At 41.2% G+C, this 22386-nt stretch overlaps 1 protein-coding gene across 1 annotated transcript in view; it reads left to right on the top strand.

Moving 5' to 3' along the window:
- DDAH1 (dimethylarginine dimethylaminohydrolase 1) overlaps nucleotides 1-22386 on the top strand; it is a 142768-nt gene continuing 120382 nt past the window's right edge. The window contains exon 1 of the mRNA XM_050771916.1: nucleotides 1-458. Within this exon, the coding sequence (XP_050627873.1) occupies nucleotides 156-458 (303 nt within the window). The 5' untranslated portion in view covers nucleotides 1-155. The remainder of the gene's footprint in view (nucleotides 459-22386) is intronic.

Below are 22386 nucleotides of genomic sequence, written 5' to 3'. Positions count from 1 at the left end.
GCGGGCAGGGCTCCGGGCGCGAGCTGGGCTCCTTCTGCACCACATTCAGCGGCTGCCAAGAGGAGCCGCCGGGCGCTCGCAGGCTTGGAGCGCACTGCCCGCGGCAGGACCCGGCCGCCTCCGCCGCCACCGCCGCCCCTAAGCCTCCGGAAGCCATGGCCGGGCTCGGCCACCCCGCAGCCTTCGGCCGAGCCACCCACGCCGTGGTGCGGGCGCTGCCGGAGTCGCTCGGCCAGCACGCGCTGAGAAGCGCCAAGGGCGAGGAGGTGGACGTCGCCCGCGCGGAACGGCAGCACCAGCTCTACGTGGGCGTGCTGGGCAGCAAGCTGGGGCTGCAGGTGGTGGAGCTGCCGGCCGACGAGAGCCTTCCGGACTGCGTGTTCGTGGAGGACGTGGCCGTGGTGTGCGAGGAGACTGCCCTCATCACCCGACCTGGGGCGCCGAGCCGGAGAAAGGAGGTAACTGCCCGCTTGGCGACTCGAGGGGCGCGGCCGGGGCGCGCGCTGGGCCCTCCCCTCCCGTCGGCAGCCGCGTTGCCTGGGGAGTAGCGCCATTGGCACCTGGGCTAGTTCACAACTTCCCGTCGTGGGGCGAGTGTGTGTGTGTGTGTGTGTGTGTCAGAGAGAGAGTTCATTGTTCACACCTCCAGGCTGCCGGCAGCCTTCTGGAGGATCCGATTCAGTGTGGTTGTACGGTCTCGGGCAGGTGGGTGGGCGGGGGAGTCCGTCTCACCGGCATTTTTATCTCTGAAAATTAAACGGCAGCGACGACAGTGCAACTTTGAGTGTTTCATAGGGAGCAGGGGCCACGAGGGGTGCCGCTCCGGGAGGGCAGGTGGAGGCTGGGCGTCCCTCCAGGGGGCAGCGCCAGTCGTGACACCGAAGCCCCCAAGTCCTGCCTGGAGCTTGGAGCAGGACAAGCTGTATTAATTAACAGGGTGTCGGTGCCCACAGACCTGGGGCTTCTCAAGTTCATTTTCAGTGGTGGCGAGTGAGTCCCAAAGAACGGGACTAGTAAGTGAATGAATGGAAGGAAAGTGTGTTTGTGAGCTGTGCTAAATGTGTGCATGAATGGACTAGGTTTGAAAAGCTCTACTCTGTGCGGTGTTGGGTGTGTGTTTAATTAAGACATGGTTGTTTCACAAATTCCGTAATTTTTATTGTCTATATTTTTAAACTCACAGCAATTAAGAGAGCTTTTCTGTTCTCAAGGGTTGTAACTACTTTGAAATACTGCAGCTTGTGAAATGGCTGATTGCTTTAAGTGCAATGTAGGTTAGTGGGGAGAGACAAATAGAGTGCGATTGGATTTTAAAATGCCATCTGGTCTGGGATTCTTCTCATTGCCAGTTACGAGCCCAGGCTCAAGACTCCGTTGCTGTTGGCATCCAGTGGCATTGCAAGAAGCTAGTGGTTTCTTTCATTTCTGGAGATTTAAGAATTTTTTTTCTATTTTGTCTGTATTCACTTCACGTTGGAAATGCTTCATAGAGCTTATGATAAAATATGCTTATTCCTCACCTGCTTCACTACTTGGTTGATGGAATCCTACATGGCCTGAGAAAATAGACATATTCTACTAATTTCTTAGTAAGATAATCAGCTTTTATTCCACCCTCCATTAGCAGAAAACCAAAAGAGTAACAGATCTCTCTTAGCCCTTTGATCTGTTTGCCACACCTCTCCATCTTTGAGTCTGTGAGATGTGCCACTCTTTTAAACTGATAAGGAATGTAATCCCATTTGAATACTTTCTAATGTGTTCTAGGCCAAATGGCAGAGCTATGGTTTGAACTTAAAAGAGCAAAATCGATTTGAAAACCCTTTCAAGATGGCACTCTTTTGATGAGAGTAGTCCAATTTCTCCTCAAGAGACTGTCACCATATTTATTCATCCATTTCATTTTATTCCTATAATAAAAGCTTCCAAGCTTTGGCCTCCCTGATACCTAAGTGAGCAGTGATCTTTTTCCCCTGCCCAGATTTTGAAGCATACATTTTAAATTGGTTTAATTCTGATATCAGCCTGGTGGCCCACTGCCAGAAGTCACATGGTGTAGTGGATAAAAACAGACTGAATCTCAGCTCCACCACTTTCCAATTCTGTGACCTTTAGGGAGTGTTTCTTGCCTCAGTTTTCTCATCTATATGGTGGACATAATAATACCTATTTCACAAAGTTGTTGTAATAAATTTATTAATCTACCTGAAATTCATAGGACAGGACATTTGATGAATGTTGACTATTATTATTCACTTAGCAATGGGTCATGGAAGATTTACTCCTTTAATAACAAGTCAGCTATACACTGATGTAGTTAGTGACATTTTTCTACTATGTGATACTGCCTCTGGGTTTGGGTCTCCTGCTGGTGCCTGCCTTTGCATTGCACATGATCTGGGTCACCAGGATAACAGGCCTCCCAGGCAGGGAGAGGAATATGGGCAGTCAGTGTTGGATAGGATGCTTCTGGACAGCAGGGTCATGTAGGGCAATGCTTGTAGCAATCTCTCACAGCACCAGCTCCCCGCCTTGGTAGGTGTTAATGCTTGTTGAGTGAGTGGATGGATGAATGAATGAATGAATGAAATACTAATACAAGAAGATAGTTACTTGAAGACCCTCTTTGGATTGCTATATATTTTTTTCATGTGATGTCTGCATTCCCAACTGTGAAAATCCACGGTAGCCAGGGAATTATTTTAACATTTTCATCACTGATCTCTGCCTCTAGTCTTGTCATTTTCCATTCCATTCCCACACTGTAGCCAAACTGGTCTCTTAAAAACTCAGATCTCATCCTGTCCCTTCTCTGACTAAAATTCTCAAGGGGCCCCCACTGAGCTTAGATAAACCCATTGAGCTGGACTGTGCTTGCCTTTCCAGCTTCAGCTTCACCTGTGATCCCACCCCAAGCACCCCCTGACCCATGGATCAAGCAAGGTTCTTTCAGTGCAGCTCACCAGACTATTGCTTTTATTTTGTACATTTTCCCTTTGTCTGGGTTCCTCTCTTCCCTTTTAGCTGCCTTAAGTTCTCAGCTTACTGTTATCACTAATATTAGTAGCTAATATTTATTGGGTACTTGCCACACACCGTATCAGATTTATGATGTGCATTTCATTAATACTCACATCAACTCTTTGAACTCAGTAGTATCATAATTCCTATTTTAAAGTTGGTGAAACTGAGGCCTAGAGAGATTGAATAAATTAGCCAGGGTTATAGAGTGTAACCTGTAAAACCAGGATTTGAACTCGAGTTTAGAGAACTCCAAAACTCTAGTCCCACTTAGACATCACTTTTCCAAGCATGGAATTGGTTCTCCTTTTATGAGCTCCTAAAACTCTATAAACTTGCTTTTATATTTATCATACCACATGATAATTGCCTGTTTACCATTCTGTATCTCCCACTATTACGTAACCTGTCAGGGCTAGAATCATGTCTGCATTGGTCAACATTTTGTCACCAAGGCCTTGCACACAATAGGCATGTAGCAAATATTTTGTTGAACAAATGTTCTCATTATTTTAGATTAACCTTAATTCTCCCTCCTTATGATGTATTTGGTGTTTCACAAGCATTTGCAATCAGTAAGGTCTCAAAAGTTCTATTATGAATGTAGGTGGTTTATAGCTATTTCTTCTACCCCCATCCCTGTCCCTGTCCCTCTTTCTGTTGTTATTGTTGTTTTGTTTGTTTTTATAAAAATCTTGAGAAGTTCCTTCTTAATCAAAATATCATGTTTCATTTAATGGCTTTTCTTCCTTGGAATTCAAGAAAGTATTCCTGTGAAAGTCCAGTGTTTGCCTCAGTGAGGCCTCAAAGATTAACAAAACACGGCCCCTGTGTGCAGGAAGCCCAAGTTTTAGTGAAGGAAACTGTATATACAGAAAGTCTGTAAATAATGTTAATTGTCTAATAATTTTGTATCTTTAGATTTTGAGTGTTTTTTATGTTTAATACTTTAAAGAAAAATCAGTCTTTAGAGGCCTATCAGATTTTACATGACTCCAACTTGCTTTTTAGGGAAGAAATGCAACTTCTCTATTTGTTTGTTTTTAGAGACAGGGTCTCACTCTGTCACCTAGGCTGAAGTGCAGTGGCATGATCATAGCTCACTGCAGCCTTGAACTTCTGGGCTCAAGCAATCCTCCTGCTTCAGCCTCCCAAAGGGCTGGGATTACAGGCATGAGCCACTGTGCCCGGCCAAAAGTCAATGTTTAAATGTCATGTAATGTAAACAAATAATCTAAAAGATGATGTAGGAGAAATAACAGGGTGTGAGGATTGAATTTTTTTAATTAAAACTTTTGTGTAGATAATTCATGCCTTCAGTGCCAAAATCAAATGGTACAAAAGGATATGCAGTGAAAGTGGGTGTTGCCCTTCTATTCCCACTCTTGCACCTGCCTAACCAGTTCTCCTCCTTAGAGGCAACTACTAATGCCATTTTCTTGAGTTTCTGTCCAAAGGTTCTTAGTACCTAATGAATGATTAACTGACAAAACTTACTTAAGCAAAATTGCAAAATATATCCTGTGGCTTTTTGCCCCTTTACTTTTTTTGTAAATTTATTTGTCATTTACTCTGTTGAGAGGATTGCTCCTTTTTAATGGCTATTTTATTCTTTCCCAGGTACCAAGTGTTAGTATGTGGGATAATTTTGTCTTGGAGAAAACCACACAAATGCATTCTTACAAAGTGATGATAGCTTTAATTATTGTTTCCTTGAGCTTTTGCATTTTTAGGGGCCTCTTCAGGAAGAAGTCAATGCTTAGCACCAGGTAATAAATCCCAAAAGTGGAATTAGGCATCAAATGGGGCAATGGGGACATAAATGGAAGGGATGGGGAATGTAATTTGGATAGATGTTCCCCTTTTATTAGGGTACTTATTAGGACCTATATATTTTGGTTCTGGGTTTATTCTCTGGTTAGGAAAAAGCGTAAATATGTTCATCCTGGAGGCAAGTGAACATCACGGTAATGTCTAATAGCTATAGCTAACAAATGCTAAGTTTTTGAATGTGTGTGAATCCTAAAAGGTGGCATTATTAACCCTATTCAAAAGATAAGGAAACTGAGGCTCAGGTAACTGAGGTTAAGTAACTTGTCCAAAGTCATACACAATAATAAGTTGCAGAAATGAGGTTTTTATGAAAATCTAAAGGTCATTTTTTGCATGAAGTTCTTGTTGCCAATTGTAGTTAATTCCAACATACCATTAAATCTATGTAGAATAACTACCTAAATCCCATTTTACACATTAATGATATGCAATCTAACTTGAACACTAAGTGAATCATTTTACTTCCCTTCTCTCATAAATAAGAATACGTTGTTTTCACTTCAGTTTAAAAATAACAGTTCAGTCATTTATATAACCCCCTAAATTGCCTAGGCACCATTTGTGCATAATTGTGTCTTTATTTACCAGCAGAGTGGATGATTTTTTTAAAAAATACATACATTTCCTCAAATTTCTGTTTAGCTTCAAGTGAGAAAACTGCCCCAAACCATAATTAGAAATTATTCTGACACCAAGATGGAAAGTGAATGTGCAGGGGCTCTCCACATTGCAGCAGATTAGCAGTTCTTGATAAATCATCACCTTCAACTAGTTAGAACAACGGCTCCTTTTCAGGATTTTTAAAAATTTTTTGACTCTTCTACATAGCCTTGGCAGTAACGTTTGGAAATTGATGTGTCCCAGAGACTGGGATGCATCCAATACTGTAGTCTCTTCCTGTACAGTTGATCTTGAAAGCCTTGAAAATAAGGAACAAAATGAGTAGGAAGTGACTTCTATTAGATACTACTAGCTGAAAATGAGCTTTCTGCAGAGATTCTTAGACTCATTAGAGAACCATTATAAAACTAAGAAGGCAGGGCTAGATCCCTTGTAATTCAGATATGCTGGAACATTGCCTTTGCATGTATTTGAATTCTTATGAAGCTCAAATTTCTTCAAAATTAGTTTTTAGTATAATAATGGTAGGTATCCATCCATTAATATAAACTACAAAAACAGAAAAATCTACTTATGACTTTTGAACAAACAGATTTACCTTCTACTGCCTTTGTGTCATAAGTAAATTATCCATGTCATCTTATGATTCTCAATATAAATTTGGAGGTGTATGTTTTAAAAATGAATACTGGTTATTAATTTTAGGGCTTTTGCTATTAAAATCTGTAACCATTTCAGAAAGCCTCATTTTTTTGACTAGAGATCTGGATATGTGTAGTGTTCCTTCCTTCTTATCAAGGGAGTATCATAATTAAAGATAAAACCTTAATAAAAAAGAAAAAAGTTTCATTTATATCTTATGCAGAACACAGTGCAGTATTTATTTCAGGTTATCCATAAATATTTACTTACCATAACTGAATTCTCTGAAGTTCCATCAAAATATTCACCTGACCTTTGAAGTTAGCTTCCATCACTTCCCCTAAACTCCCCCTAATAACTTAAATCTGTCAGACTTCTCAGGCTCATTTCATAAGCAGGTGCTTTTCATCTGAATAGACAAGCAGGCATAATCTCAAGCAACAAATCCAATTTAAAAATGTGTGTGTGGCGCCTGTAGTACTAGCTACTGGGGAGGCTGAGGCAGGAGAATCACTTGAACCCAGGAGGCAGAGGTTGCACTGAGACGAGATAGCGCCACTGCACTCCAGTCTGGCGACAGAGCGAGACTCTGTCTTAAAAAAACCAAACCAAACAAAACAAAACCAAAAAAAAAAGTGTGTATGTAATGCCATCCTAGTTCACTTTGTCATTGTCAAGTAATTTAATAATGTACATCATCTTCCTGAAGCTGATGCTGCTGAAGGAGCAGTAGCATCCCATAGAAAGCAATGAATCACCAGACTTTGGACTTTTGTTTCTAAATGTTTAGATCATCCAAGCAACTATGACAAGAGGAATCAGCATGACAAAGTACAAAGGAAAGCACAAACTAATACAAGGTTGGTTTAATTTTGTCCAACAAATCAGTGTGGACAAGAACCTGACTTAGTTAGGTTAGCAAATTAAAAGAACTATATCATTTAAGCTGCTTTTGCAGCTGGATGGGCTTATGGGGTAAGTTATCATCCCAGTGAAGATATATACATCAGCATTTTCCTCTATTTGAATATGTGTAAGTAAACCTTTGCCTTTATTAAAAGACGTTTTGGGCTGGGCGTGGTGGCTCATGCCCATAATCCCAGCACTTTAGGAGGCCAAGGCGGGCGGATCATGAAGTCAGGAGTTCGAAACCAGCCTGGCTAATGTGGTGAAACCCCGTCTGTAATAAAAATACAAAAATTAGCCAGGCATGGTGGTGGGCACCTGTAATCCCAGCTACTCGGGAGGCTGAGGTGAGACAATCACTTGAAAGCAGAAGGTGGAGGTTGCAGTGAGCCGAGATCATGCCACAGCACTCCAGCCTAGGCAATAAGAGCGAAACTCCATCTCCATCCTTTTGCCTTGATTCTTTTGTCATTATTTTGCTTAAGAAATATTAAAGTTTTCCAGTTTTTGTGTGGCATTAACTATGAGTACCATGATTGCATGAAAAATGACTCTGCTTTTGATAGTAAAGGGATAATAGTTGTGTTACTCATATCTGTTAGTACATTGAATAACTGTCTATTATGTCCAGACCGAATGTTTGGTTCTGGGGAGATACAGATGAATTAGACACTTCCACTGCCCCTGAGGACCTCACAGTCCATTGAGGGAGGCAGATCAGTGACAGACAGTTGCAGAACACGGGGGCAGATTTTATGATACAACTCTGCCCAGTGCCACGAAGGCTCAAGGAGATGTGTCTCACTCACACCAAGGCTTCCCAGAAGAGCCATTATTGAGTGAGAATTAACCAGGGGAAGGCAGAGAAGAGCAACCTTCCAGATACAGAGAACGGGATGAGATAGGATGGGGGTAATAGTCCGGTGAAGATTAATTTTATTAATGTTGAAAAGATGTAGAATTGAGAAAAACTCACCTGTGCCCTCTCAGATCTTTCGAAATTTCAGATCCAATTCCAAGTTCACCAAAAGAAACACATGCATAACTAGTTCTTTCTTTTGGGTCTAGAGGATTTGGCCACTTTGCACACCTCATTTCTAAGTGTACTTCCCTCTTACTCTTATCCACGTGCTCCATAATGGTCTGGCACCCCTTCTAGGATTCCTGACTAGCACAGTTTAGGAACAATGTAGCCCACTCTGGAGTTGACTAAAGTCTACTTTAAGTCTGAAACTTAAACATTTCCTGAGCTTGCCATTTAGATTCTGGTAAGGCACTTTTTTGGCGGTGGAGGGTGGGGGGTCCTATAAGTTATCAGTATATTCTTTGCTGGGGGATTTTCTCCCTTGACCCATAATTTGTTACATGAGGGTATATCAGGAAAACCTGTCATCCTGTAGTGTGTAGTTATATACAGATGCTCCTCAACTTATAATGGAATTATATCCAGATAAACATATCTTAAGTTGGAAATACCATAAATTGATAATACACTTAATACCTGTAACCTACCACACATTATAGCTCAGACTACACTACTTTAAACATGCTCAGAACATTTACATTAGCCTATAGTTAGGCAAAATCATCTAACACAAAGCCTATTTTAAAATAAAGTATTGAATATCTCATGTAATTTATTGAATACTGTACTGAAAGTGAAAAACAGAATGGTCATGTGAGTACTCAAAGTATGGTTTCTACTGAATTCATATCACTTTTCACCATTGTAAAGTCAAAAAATTGTAAGTTGAGCCATCATATATCAGGGACTATCTGTACATTACCCATGTCAATGGCAAATAAGAGAAAACTAATTTATATTTGCTGTTGAACTGTATTTTTATTCACAAATCTCTCCATCTTGACAGTAGTCACCATTGAATCTCAAGTGCAGCGTAAACTGAGAATGTATCTGTAATTATGTGTTGAATTTTGCATGAGCTACAGGAGGCGGCCAGGTGGGGATACCCACTGTTCTGGGGGCAGGAGACACTGGTTTTGATTTTTGCAGTGATATTAAGATCAAATAGCTGAGGGTTTATTTTTTTTCTTTTTGGAGCCCGGGTTGTGGGGGAGAGAAAGTGTAGGGTGGGAAAGAGATAAGAAGATGGGGGAAAGTGGATGGGGAGCTGATGATAACTTACATTTGTGAAATGAAATTGGAGTTTGATAAATAAAAAATACTGGATTTTATTCAACCAAAGACATTATACTTGTTCTGCTTATTAACTAATCGTATGAACTCATGCCTTGTTAATGATAATCCATTATGAGATGCAGTTGAATTTGCTAAATCTATTTCAAAAGCTCTGCTTACTCAACCATTTGTAGCACATTTGACAAGTAATTTTTTCTATAGAAGACTTTAAATAAAAACCATTGAAATAGTGTAAGATCCTAGACCCACATACTTTCTGCCATCACACATCACTTTCCTCAGTGTCTGTCAGTTGATGTTTTTGTGTGGTGAATGTGAACCAGTGGCCTGAAGAAATGGAGAGTAAATGGTGACGAGGTATGTGCTGTAAGTTGTGTTTTCTGTTATAACTAAGTCTTGAATTACCCATGGTAATTCTTTCTTATAAACCTTCCATATATGTGTGCTGGTTTCTATTCCTGATGCTGAACTGTTAGTTTTCTAATATTTAACTTTTGGCTTCCAAAACTACAGGAAGTTATTTTTCTAAAGAAAGACAAAAAAAAAAAAAAGATACCTACTTAAAAGTAGCCTTCCTATAATTAGCTGTGTACACATTAGCCAAATAAGGTATAGATATAGTCATTTTTAGCCTGAAATGATTGAAAAAGGTGAAATGAATGAATTAATCTTGGTGCCATTTCAAAATAGTAATAGAAGAAAAACAGCCATTTTATTCTTTTAATTATTTTTTGAATCATAAGGGAACCATCATTTCAGGAATAAAGATTATTATAACTACAGTTTGGCTTTGAGTCATATTTTAGGCCATTTATGATGTAATCGTATTTTCCAGCTCAAGAGTTTTGTGTGAAGAGATTTAGATCTAGTACTTTATTTTGAAATACCCAAACTATTTTTTAAATCTTGCTTTGGGAGTTTTCTAACTTTCTGCATGCCATCCTAGTTCTCTATCAGGGACCCTGGTTTTCCAGCTCCCTTTTCTCGGAAAAATACACAGTTGGGATGTTGAAGGGACCAAGCCAAAAAGGTTACTGATTTCTTCATTTTTGTCTTTTGTTACTCTCAAACTAAACATCATTAAGGCTTCAGGCCTCCCTAATCTCTGAGTCTTCCCAAGTCACCCCAAACAGTCCAATTATGACCAGAGCACAGCTTCAAGACAAGGTTTTTGTACCATTTTTCCCCCAGCAGCTGCTCTCTACCCACTAGTTGGTCATGACATCAATTTAGTGGGTCATGAACAGATCTTTCATTTTTATTGTAGTAGAATCAGTAGAAAATGTCAGAGTGTACTGCAACATAGTGTCATAAGGGTAAGTATTGTTTCATAAAACTTGTTTCATTTTTACACACTGTGTTTGTGTATACTGATTAGGTAAATTTCTTACACTAGGTCATGGTAAAAAATAAATGTGAAAAATCCACCGCATCCCCTTTCAACCGGATTGCACTATTCAGCCTCTTTATAGAAATTCTGCAGGGCCATTCCTGTTGGTCAGTTGGGTCCTGGGAATCATGGCCAAAATCTCAGCATTGCTTTCTGTCAAGTCATGTTTGATTTCCTCTCCCTTGTGTTGACTCCTTACAGTGATGGTTTCCTGACTGTTTGGACCCCTGTCCATTCAGCAAACTAGTGTTGAGTCCGTAGTTGTGTGTGGCCTGGTTGATGTGATTGGGGAACATGAAGAGGAGGAAGATTGTCAGTTTCACCATTTGCTAGAGGCTGATTCTACCTTTCCTTCTTTGGTGATAAATTTTAACCTGGTTAAGAGAAGGTTATGTTAAGACAGGAAAGCATAGTTTTCTCTCTGAACTTGCATCTTTTGCATTTTGCAGAGGTGGCGAGGGGGAGATTTGGTGGCAGTAGCATTCCCTGAATCCCTTGCCAGGGGTTGTACCCAGTAGGAAGCAGTAGCATCCAGGTGGGGGCTGAGACCTACACAAGCACTGGGAGGCATCAGGATCCAACATCAGAATTTGACCACAGATACTCTTGGGGTAGTGACCAAAACTCAGAACACATTTTGGTTCAGAGAACCCCAGCATGTGTTCAAATACAGAATGCGCTAAAATGTGATTATAATGTTCATGTCATTCTCAGATCACTGGCTAAAGGCCTAAAAGAGATCTTGGAAATAACTGGTTTCACTCTCCTTCCTTCACACTTATACAACACTGGATAAGTGGAAATCCTGCCTTATGTAAGAATCCAAAGTAAATTTAGTTTTCTCCCACAAGTAACTCATTGCAGCAATATTTGTTGGTAATGGTGCCTATTAAGTATGAGACATCTGGACTGGCATATAAATTGGGGTTCGTTCTGACAAAGTATATATAGATGTTTAGTAATGGGCCAATCTGTGATTGCAGGGAAATGGAGCGCCCAGTTTTCAGTGGTGATCCCTTTCTCCTAGCTGAGCAGCCTAGTACTAAGAGTGGAATGTATTCCCTTATACATGCTCTTCTGTGCCCCCCAGAAAGAGTGCTTTGAAGATTCTGATAAGAGACATTAATGATAGAGGCAAACAGTGTGTGGCTATGACTGGAGAAATTGTGTGTTTGTAGGAAAAGGGCTTGGAATTGTGAGACTTGGAGCTATAATTACATGAGAAAAAAATGGGGAGTGCAGTTGTCATGTCCACGTCTGCATTTTTCTTTGTGAGCACTGAGCTGGATAACTGAAGCCTCTGAGTGGTTTGCAGGAAAGCTGAGGATTAATACTGCTTCTAAACAGTCCTCTGAAGGAAGTTTCTTGGTGAGTGGAGGGAGTAATAGGGATTTAAGTTAGAACATTTTCTTGAAAGTAAATGCCAAAAAACACACAAGATATAGCTCGTTGGCCTCAATACAGCTGAGGGCTCAGTTATGATTCAGAACACGCTCCCTGAAACACTTGCCTGCCCTGAGGTCAACCTAATGACTGGAAATTCTGCAAATGCAACAGCGACTATCACTTGGCCTGTTTTTATAACATACACACACACACATACACAGGTCTGGATAAATTCAGTTTTCTAACAATGCTCTCCTTGTGAATAATGCTTGGTGGTATTGTGGATCATCAAAAATGTTTACAGGGATTCTTGAGTTACATTATTTCAGTGGTCCTTTAGCCAGGAGAAAGTTTTTGTTGTTGTTGGTTTGCTTTAATGAATTGTGCCTTTTTTATTGGGCTCTTTCAGCCTGTGATCACCTCCACGCAGGTCGTCTTGATTTCACCTTTGGGATGGGCTTTTATGGTGCTATCTATGGAGGAGAAAGCATACGTGCAGTTCCTACAACTTCCCTACCCTTCTTTACCTTCCTTTTTTGGGGGAGTTCCTATAACACTATGAGTTTGTTCTTATACTCTAGGTCCAGATGGCGATTTTCAAATTTTAAGTTCAACTCATTAGTGGATCATAAAGTTACTCTAGTAGGTCACTCCAGTTTTTTTTTTTTTTTTTTTTTGGTTGTAAAGAAACTGGAGTAGAATAGAAAATATCAGAGTGTATTCGCAACCCATAATATAGCCAGGTAATGTTTCATGTAACCTTTGTTTCATTTATACACATACACACATCTACATGTTCCCTCTTATGCTGTAGGTTGCAACATAAAGTGTACTTCTTACTGTGGGTCATTGTCAAGAGGCTTTATTTATTTATTTATTTTTGTCGCTGTCAAGAGGTTTTAAATCTACATATCTAGGAGAGCAAAAAAAACCTTAAATAAATGCTGTCATTTTAGCTTTTGTTGCCATTCTTTGTTGTTTGCATCAACAGAATGTTGGCATGTGTCAGAGGCACTTGACTTCCATTGAGCAAATGGGCTGTTTGGTCTCAGGGCACTGGGTTTTTCATTACCTAGTAGGAGGGTAAAGCCACTCATCCAAAGGCAGCAAAATGCAGGGGATGGAGACGAAGAGAAGGAAAACAAACAGTGTAGGTGGCAAGTCTCAGGCTCTTCCCAGTAAACAGGCATTTTCAAATATCAAAGACTCCCCTGCATTAATGCTACAGAGTATTTCTGTCTATTTAGAAGTGATACACTCATTTGTAAACCAAATTATAATGTTATGGTATTATAGCCCAGGATGGCAGGTGTTCAGAAAGCATACCACTTATTAAAATGGCCATATGAAAGCCTAGTACATTTTCTGTTCTATTGACTCCAGTCTCATTTCTACTGTTTCTACTTTCCTCTGCTCCTCACTGAACTGCCCACTTGCTCCCAGACCCACAATCACTCGAGATATCAAATCAGCACAAGATTCAGTCTTCATCACCCCTCTCACATACATACCTCTCACTCAACCCAGGTGTCTAGAGACCCGTGCTTCTAAGCTGACTCAGGAGGCAGACTTGCTTGACTCCTGGGGCACTTGTTGAGAAGGGGCTTTCTCTTCCTTTCCATGTGCCCTGAGGACCGGCAGGGGACAGCTATAAATTCAAATTGTGGTTCCAGTGCTTATTAGCTGTGTGGCCTTGAGCAAGTACAGCATCACTTTCATCATCTGCAACGTTGAGAGGGTTTTGACTACCCTATAACTTTGTTATGATGACTACGTGCCATAATACAGGTAAGGTACTGAGCAGTACCTTGCACAGAGTAGCTCTTCCATCAGTGATCAGTCCCTCTTCTTTCTGCATTTATATGCTTTTTGTCTTTCTAAAGGGCTATTATTCGAGCCCCTAAGGATTGAGGCTGTGCTTTTCTCTTGCTATCTTCTCTTCCTGGAAACTGGAGACTTCCATCCATTGGGCTGTGGCCAGACCGCCTGTGGCCTGCCCGGACTGAGATTCTGTCCAGCAGTTGGCATTCATTGCTCTTGTATTTTGGACCCCTATGCTGACTCCACCTGAAACATGCCAGGAGGTTGGTAAGACCATTAGAGATATGCACTTGATCTTCAGCTGGCAGCTGGGCCAGTCACCCAGCGCCTGTGCCACTCTACAGGCAGGTCTCCTGTGGGCACTGGCCTCCTCTCCAGCTCACGGTTTTAGGAGTAGGTCATCAGACTCAACTGAGTCAAAGGTACTACCCTTTCTATAATTTCTCTTCATCCTCTGATCTTCTAAGTGAATGAATACTTAGAGATATTTCTGCCATTAAGCTTATCATCTGATCTTGAACTGGTCATATATTAGCATTTGAATTTACATTTTAAGTATCTTTACACATTCAATATATTTTCCATTTTAAGTACTTAAAAAAATTCCTCTTACATTGCAGGTGAAATTCCACCTGGAATTGATTCTCAGTTCCACTTCTCAGTTGCATCATCTCAGGCAACTCACAAGTTTCAGTTTCCTATAAAATATCTTTATGCCTTCTTCCCAAGGATGCTGAAAATCAAAGTTTTCTGAATGCTGTGATGCTGTATACAACAGTGATTACAGTGGTAATGTTATGATGAGTGTTGGATTGTATGTATGGTAATAGTAACATTATTACTTATGGACTGGAGATAACTAGCCTATTCTTGATGATATATTGGATTGACTAGATTTGACCAATATCCTTTGCACAATAACTGTGACACTAAGCTCTGACAACATTAGATAGAGGTCCTAATAGAAAGAGAATACTCTTCAGTCACCTCTAAAGACCCAGGCCTACCACTTACTAGCAAGATTAACTTGGCCAAAAAAACTTTTGATACAGTTTTGTCACCTGTAGGAAAGGGTGACACTACTTTTATTTATTCAGCAGGCAATTGTTGTTGAGTGCCTACTAAATGCAAAACATAAACAAATATGATGCTTGCCCTCATGGAGCCTGTAGTTTAATTAAAGAGATAAGCATGAAATAAATAATTGCAAATATATGTGTAATTAAAAATACCAGTAAGTGTCCTAAAGAAAAAATGCAACTTGTCTCATAAAGTTGTAAAATGTCAATAAGAGACTTTACCTGCAAAATACCTGAGTATCAGCTTTTAGATGAGACGAGTGTTACCTGTGTTGCAGAGGAATTAGTAGATTACCCATGCTATTGCTCCTGTTTGTACACCCCTGATTTTATTCTTAGGAATAGTCCCTCTCTCTGCTGGAAGGGACTAGAATCCTGCCCCTGTACTCCAGCACCATGGGCACCTGCCTCTGGCCAGCTCTGACTTCTGGACCCCGTGGTCTGCCTCTCTCTCCAGTACAAACACACCTCTTATCCACCTCCCGACTTCATCTGCCACCTGTTCCTGCTGCCATGCTTTCCACAGATCCAGCCCCACCTGCTTGGACTTTCACCCGCCACACATGCAACTCCATTGTGCTTTATGTAGTTTTCAGGTTCAGAGACCCCTTCCAGTGTTACCCACCTTCTCCCAGCTAATCCTTTCACCCACAATAAACAACAGCAATATCGTTTATCATGTATTTACTGTTGCCAGCACTTTAAATCCATCATTCTCCCTAGCTGTCTTGGCCCGCTTCCAAGCCCTGGAAGCAGTCTGGCTATTAGCAGAAGAAGTAAAGGTCCCTTGTTCAATAGGTCTTTTGGTCAGCCTCATCATTCTGCTGATGGCCCTACCCCAACATGACCCTTATTCATTTCATATGCACAGGTAGTGCCTTGGTTCCCTTAACTGGGTTTACATCTTGACCCCTTTTGTTGGTTTCCTGCCTAGATTCCCTGCAGAAGACCCCAAGGCTGACCTCTAGTCCTCATATGAGAGAATCTCTCAAACATACTGCTATGCCCTTTTGATGCCATGTTCTGCCAGCCCTTTCATACGTCTGCATTGGGCCAGACACCAACCTGCCTTATGCTGGGCTGTGCCCTCAGCCTAGCCCCTTCTGTGGGGGCCTCTGATGCCAGATGCCATTCTGAGTCTTCTTTCTTTTGCCCAGAGTTGGAACCATCCCTGGTCACTGGCCTTGTGCTAGTGGGCCATTTTACTGACTGAACTCAGAACCAATGTGTGCTTTTATGTTTTTAAAGTATTTACTAGATTTAGCCTCTTAGGAAGTTTGAGGTATGATAACTTGACTGAGGCACACCCTTAATTTTCCATCTCTCTCACCTCCTCCTGTAGTAACTAGCTATATAGCTATCAATTAAATGCTACTTTTCTGTCTCAATTTAACAAACTTGTTCTTGGAATGCTCACTAAACTGACTTGAGTCCAATTTTGTAAAATTTGTAAAATTCTTTGCTGGCAGAAAAGAAATTTTACTGTGGTTAATTAAACAGATTAAAACGTGATTTTCTCAGTTGTCAAAACTGTTTTTGATAGATTTCCTGTGTTTTGTGGGTTTTTTTTTTTTTGTAAAAGAAAAATTATTCACATTATTGTAATTCCATATTGTGCAGAACAGGAACAAAGGAAGTGATGCAGATCCTTTGGTAGAAAGGTCATTTGAGTCACTGGAGTGTCCTGAACCATAGGGGAATTAGAGCTCCTATTGGTGCGATGCACAGCACATTTCTTCAGAATAAGACACCGTGGAGTTATCTGGATGTTTTTCATGTGAATATTTGCGACAAAGGAGAGCAACAGAGGGATACTCACTTGTAAACAAAGCGGGGTGGTGAAGGAGGAAATGAATACTACATAGAACTCTAAAATGAACCAACCAGTTTTTCAGTCTCTCACTTTTAATGATTCCTGTCATTCTTTATCTCTTAGAACAGAGATGATTGAGAGAATTAAAGAGTAGGCTTAGTAATGGTGAAAACACAAATTCTGATTGGTAATCCAGGATAACAACTTCAAAGTAATAGAGCTTGATGTTCTAACAAAGGGGTGTCCGATCTTTCCTCTTCCCTGGGCCACACTGGAAGAAGAAGAATTGTCTTGAGCCACACATAAAATACACTAACACAATAGCTGATGAGCTTAAAAATATGTATCACAAAAAAAAATCTCCTAATGTTCTCAGAAAGTTTACAAATTTGTGTTGGGCCACATTCAAAGCCATCCTGGGCCACATGTGGCCCATGGGCCATGGGTTGGACAAGCTTGTTCTAACAAGAAAGCATGATGAAGATGCTGGCTCCTGACTACAATGGGTGGATATTTACTGCTGAACACACAGCACTGTACAAGGTCTCCAAGGCCTCCATGTCATCCTTGGGTTAATTAAAATAAGGGATGAATTTAGGCACGCAGCTGGCTCCTCTTTCTGATGATTCACTGTGAAGGAAGAGGGTAGTTTTGCAGAGAAGAAATCCTTGCAGTGTTTCTGTCAAGGATTAGCCTGTTGATGAGGAAATTCAGACATCAAAGGTCAGTGTAGCTTTTGGTTAACATTTTGCATAATTCAGACTGACTAAACCTTTAATTCCTGGTAACTCCATTTGAATCTTTGGCAAGCCTTGGAAGTAAACTGGAGCTACCTCCAGGCTCAGACTAGCAATCATATTATTAGGTCAGTGATTTTACATTCTAGTCAGATTCCTTTAGGTTGCAAATAACTGAAACATATTCCTGCAAGAAGGAGGAGGAAGATTGTAAGGATAGACTCAAGTAGAAACCACAGAATCATTAGGGACATGAAGTCTCTCTTTCTCTTCATGCCATCTCTTCTCACTGTCCACTTGCTTCATTCGATTCTCTGGTTTATCTTAAGCTTCCTTGTGGCCCACCTGAGTTTACTTCATATTCCTGTAACTTAGCTACTGTGGCATTCTGACTCAGATTTCCAGTTTCTCAACTTAAAATGTTTATATGGAGAGCCTCATGGGTCCATACTAATTTTTTGATGCAGGCAACCAAGTGATAGATAGCTGGCCAGCCTATGAATAGACTGAATTCAGTTCAGGTGCCCAACTCTGGTTCAACCAGATGTAGGTTCAGAGGCCAAGAGCAGAGTGGGTTTGCTTAGAACAGCAGGCAGATTCATGCATATAAATAGGCAGGCAGTGATTGGTGTCTCCTGTGTAGCTGGCCTCCTCATGCTGATAAATGAATCCAAACACTGACCCGTCGTGAAATAAAGAGTGCCTTGTGTGGGGAAGCCACATTCTGATCTTTTATTCCATTGAGTTTTAAAATTCGATGATGATCACCTTTCTTTCTTCCTGTTGAAAGGTGGCCTGTCCTATATCCCTTCAGTAAGACACACGTCTCTCGTATCCTAGGTGAAATTTAAGATGTAATGTAAAATGCTATTGCTGCAGGAAGAGTGGACATCAGGAAGAAAAGGGGCAAATAGGAAGAGAGAAGGAGAGGAAGAAAGGAGGAAGAACTAACTGGAAATGAAATCCTCAGTTTCTACCCAGAAACTTGATACATCTCCATGACACTAAGCCATACGCTAGAGGATTGGGGGAGAGGTGGCAGGAGAATTGAGGGAGAGGGAGAGGAAGGGAGGTGGGATTGAAACAAGGGGACAAATAACAGGAAGGAAAGGATTTTGGACATTAGGCCTCAGAAGGTAGAAATTCCACCTTGATGTCTTTGGCATGATGTTGCCAAAGGACTTGGAATGGACATGATCAACTGGGCCAGATGGCCCATTTTCCCTTTTCCTGAAAGCCCACCAGTTGACAATTGATATGGTTAGGCCTTATGTCCCTACCCAAATCTCATCTTAAATTATAATCCTCATAATCCCCACATGGCAAGGGAGAGACCAGGTAGAGGTAATTGAATCACAGGGGCAGTTTTCCCTGTGCTGTTCTCATGATAGTCAGTGAGTTCTCATGAGATCTGATGGTTTATAAGGGGCTCTTCCCCCTTTGCTCGGCACTTTTCCTGCTTGCTTGTGAAGAAGTTGCCTTGCTTCCCTTTCACCTTCTGCCACGATCGTAAGTTTCCCGAGGCCTCCCTAGCCATGTTGAACAGTGAGTCAATTAAACCTCTTACTTTTATAAATTACCCAATCTCAGGCAGTTCATAGCAGTATGAAAGCAGACTAATACAACACATCCATGAGCAATTGCTGGGGCAGTACAGCTCACAGCATGAATGTCTCAACTTCTGCCACAGTCAGACATGCACCAGAAAATAAGTGTCTGGCTGTTCCTGACGTCCTTAGTGGACTGTAATATTTTGAATTTGCCATTCTAACAAGTGGTCAGAATTGCAGATAGCATTTAACTATTGGGATCGATTCGTTTGGCTTTAAAATGTAACCTGAAGTCAGGTGTGATGGTTTATGTCTACAATCCCAGTATTTTGGGAGGCCAAAGAGGGAGAATAGCTTGAGGCCAGGTGATTGAGACCAGCCTAGGCAACATGAAGAGACCCTGTCTCTTAAAAAAAATTATCTGGGCATTGTGGTACACACCTGTGGTCCCAGCTATTCAGGAGGCTGAGGTAGGATGATTGCTTGAGCTCAGGAGGTCAAGGCTTCAATGAGCCATGTTTGCACCACTGCACTCCAGCCTGGGCAACAGAGCAAGACCCTGTCTCAAAAATAAATAAGAAGGTAAGTAAATTAATTCAATGTAACATGATATTTTCATTGAGCATATACCCTTTAGGAAGGACAGAAGGACCTCGTTATTCTTTCAAATGTCTTCACTTGTTTTTTACATTAACTGTCTCTCCTAAATTGATGCCATATAGTCTGACCTGCAGATTCATATTTGTCAAGATTTCTAAATATTTGATCTTAGGCACTCTCTAGTATTGCACAAATTACTAATCTTTTATGCTTTTTTTCCTTGATAATTAAAAAAGAGTATGCTTAAAACTGAATTCATCCTCCTAACCTAGTTTGGGTGCCCCTCCTCCTTGAAGCACCGCACACTCCTAGAGCTATCATGTCCCCCCGCCTCCCCCCGTAATGCTTAATACTGAGTGTCAACTTGCTTGGATTGAAGGATACAAAGTATTGATCCTGGGTGTGTCTATGAGGATGTTGCCAAAGGAGATTAACATTTAAGTCAGTGGGCTGGGGAAGACAGACCCACCCTTAGTCTGGGTGGGCACAATCTAATCAGCTGCCAGCACGGCTAGAATATAAGCAGACTGAAAAATGTGGAGAGACTGGCCTAGCCTCCCAGCCTACATCTTTCTCCCATGCTCGATGCTTCCTGCTGTAGAACATTGGACTCCCAAGTTCTTCAGTTTTGGAATTCGGACAGGATCTCCTTGCTACTCAGCCTGCAGATGGCCTATCGTGGGACATTGTAATCGTGTGAGTTAATACTTAATAAACTCCTTTTTATTTACATATCTATTCCATTAGTTCTGTCCCTCTAGAGAACCCTGACTAATCCCCCTACTTTGGTCAGCACATAGCGCTCCATATTGTCCTTACTTATTTGCATGGTTACTCACATATCTATGAACTCCTTTCCCACAGCACCTGTGACCTTTTCACTTCTGAGCCTCCAGCACAGAGCACAGTGAGGAGCACACAGTAGGTAGGTGCTCGGTGAATGTCAGTTGAATTGAGTAGACTATGTTTAGCACTCACAATATTCTCAGGACCTACCCTGTGGGGCCACATTGTAGGTGGAACTTTGACACAGGACTTGAGGTCAGGATGCCTGTGGTTAAGCCTTGCCTTGTTCTTAAGAGTATGTGGCTTTGGTCACCACCTTCCTGGGCCTAGTTTTCTCATAGATGAAATATGGGTAATGATTCCTGCCACTGAAGACTTTTGCAAAGAGGAAATGAAAAAATATATATGAAAAGTCTTTATAATGTTAAAGGGCAGTTTATAAGGAAGATATCATCTAAACCATTCTTTTGAAATTTCAGAAACTAATCCTCTTTAGATGTGATCCAAGACAGATCTTTCTTCTGCTGAATCCTGCTCTATGGCAAACATAAATTTGAAAGGTATACTGTTGTGAGAATTATAAATATGAAACATTGGTGTAGTGCCTAGCATATAGTAGTCACTCAGTGATAGCTGCCATTACTATTATTACTACTGCTATTATTAGGATAAAGTAGTGTTTTCTCAGCTGGCTTGGAGGAAAGCAGTTGGGTGATCTGAGAAGGGTAACAAATTTTCAATCCTTGTGCAGTCTGCCACTTTCTATCCCTGAACAAGCAACTGATTTCTTTTCTTTTTTTTTGAGATGGGTTCTTACTCTGTCACCAGGCTGGAGTGCAGTGGCATGATCTCAGCTCACTGCAACCTCCGCCTCCTGGGTTCAGGCGATTCTCCTGCCTCAGCCTCCTGAGTAGCTGGGACTACGCCCAACTAATGTTTTGTGTTTTTAGTAGAGACGGGGTTTCACCATGTTAGCCAGGATGGTCTCGATCTCCTGACCTCGTGATCTGTCTGCCTCGGCCTCCCAAAGTGTTGGGATTACAGGCGTGAGCCACTGCGTCCAGAGAGCAACTGATTTCTTACCTCTTTTCTCAATCCTATGTAATCTTTCCTTCCTTGCTTGCTGTGAGGATGACTTTGAGCTCAGAGAATTGCTGTAAAAATCCAGGTGAGTGTTGCTATCTTCTTGAGCATGTGCTTTAGTTCTCTTATTATCTGCATCTGTCAGACATGGAGCCTTTACCAAGGATAGTGAGGCTCAAAAAATTTCAGCATTTATCTTCAGAGCTGACATGCCACTTTATTTAGAAGTTGGGGTGGAGATGGAAACTTTCCAAGTACTTGATGCCATTGAGCCTTGTTAATTTGTGAAAGAGTTTTGTACTTGCCCTCTTTCTTTCTTTTTAACCATTCTTAATTTTCCAATCCTGCTTTTTGTTGGCTTCAAATATGCTCACCAGAATCCTGCCAGCTTTAGTTGGAAGAAATATATTTCCGAGCTTAGTTGGACATCAGTTTTTTTTGGGCCCTGCCCAGATTTTTGACAGAGAAGGTAGTGTTAAGGGGGTTGATGGTGTCTAGACGGTACAGAAACTTTGTAATTTATGTTGTATTACAGACGTCCACTTCCCGGATTGGAAAAAGGAAACTGACTTTTATCTAAGGAAGTTACAGTAAAAACCAAAGCCCTTGGGTATTTCTGACCTAGGAAAAGTTGAAGCTTGAGTCATTTTACATAACGTTCTCCAGCCCCTTCAAAGACTGGAATTATTATTATTTTTTTTAATTTTTTTTTAATTTTTTATTATTATTATACTTCAAGTTCTAGGGTACATGTGCATAACGTGCAGGTTTGTTACATATGTATACTTGTGCCATGTTGCTGTGCTGCACCCATCAACTTGTCAGCACCCATCAACTCGTCATTTACATCAGGTATAACTCCCAATGCAATCCCTCCCCACTCCCCGCTCCCCATGATAGGCCCCGGTGTGTGATGTTCCCCTTCCCGAGACCAAGTGATCTCATTGTTCAGTTCCC

Source organism: Macaca thibetana, chromosome 1, assembly GCF_024542745.1.
Source record: "Macaca thibetana thibetana isolate TM-01 chromosome 1, ASM2454274v1, whole genome shotgun sequence".
Lineage (NCBI taxonomy): Eukaryota > Metazoa > Chordata > Mammalia > Primates > Cercopithecidae > Macaca > Macaca thibetana.
Note: the sequence above shows the minus strand (reverse complement) of the source record. Positions and strands in the feature narration are given on the sequence as shown.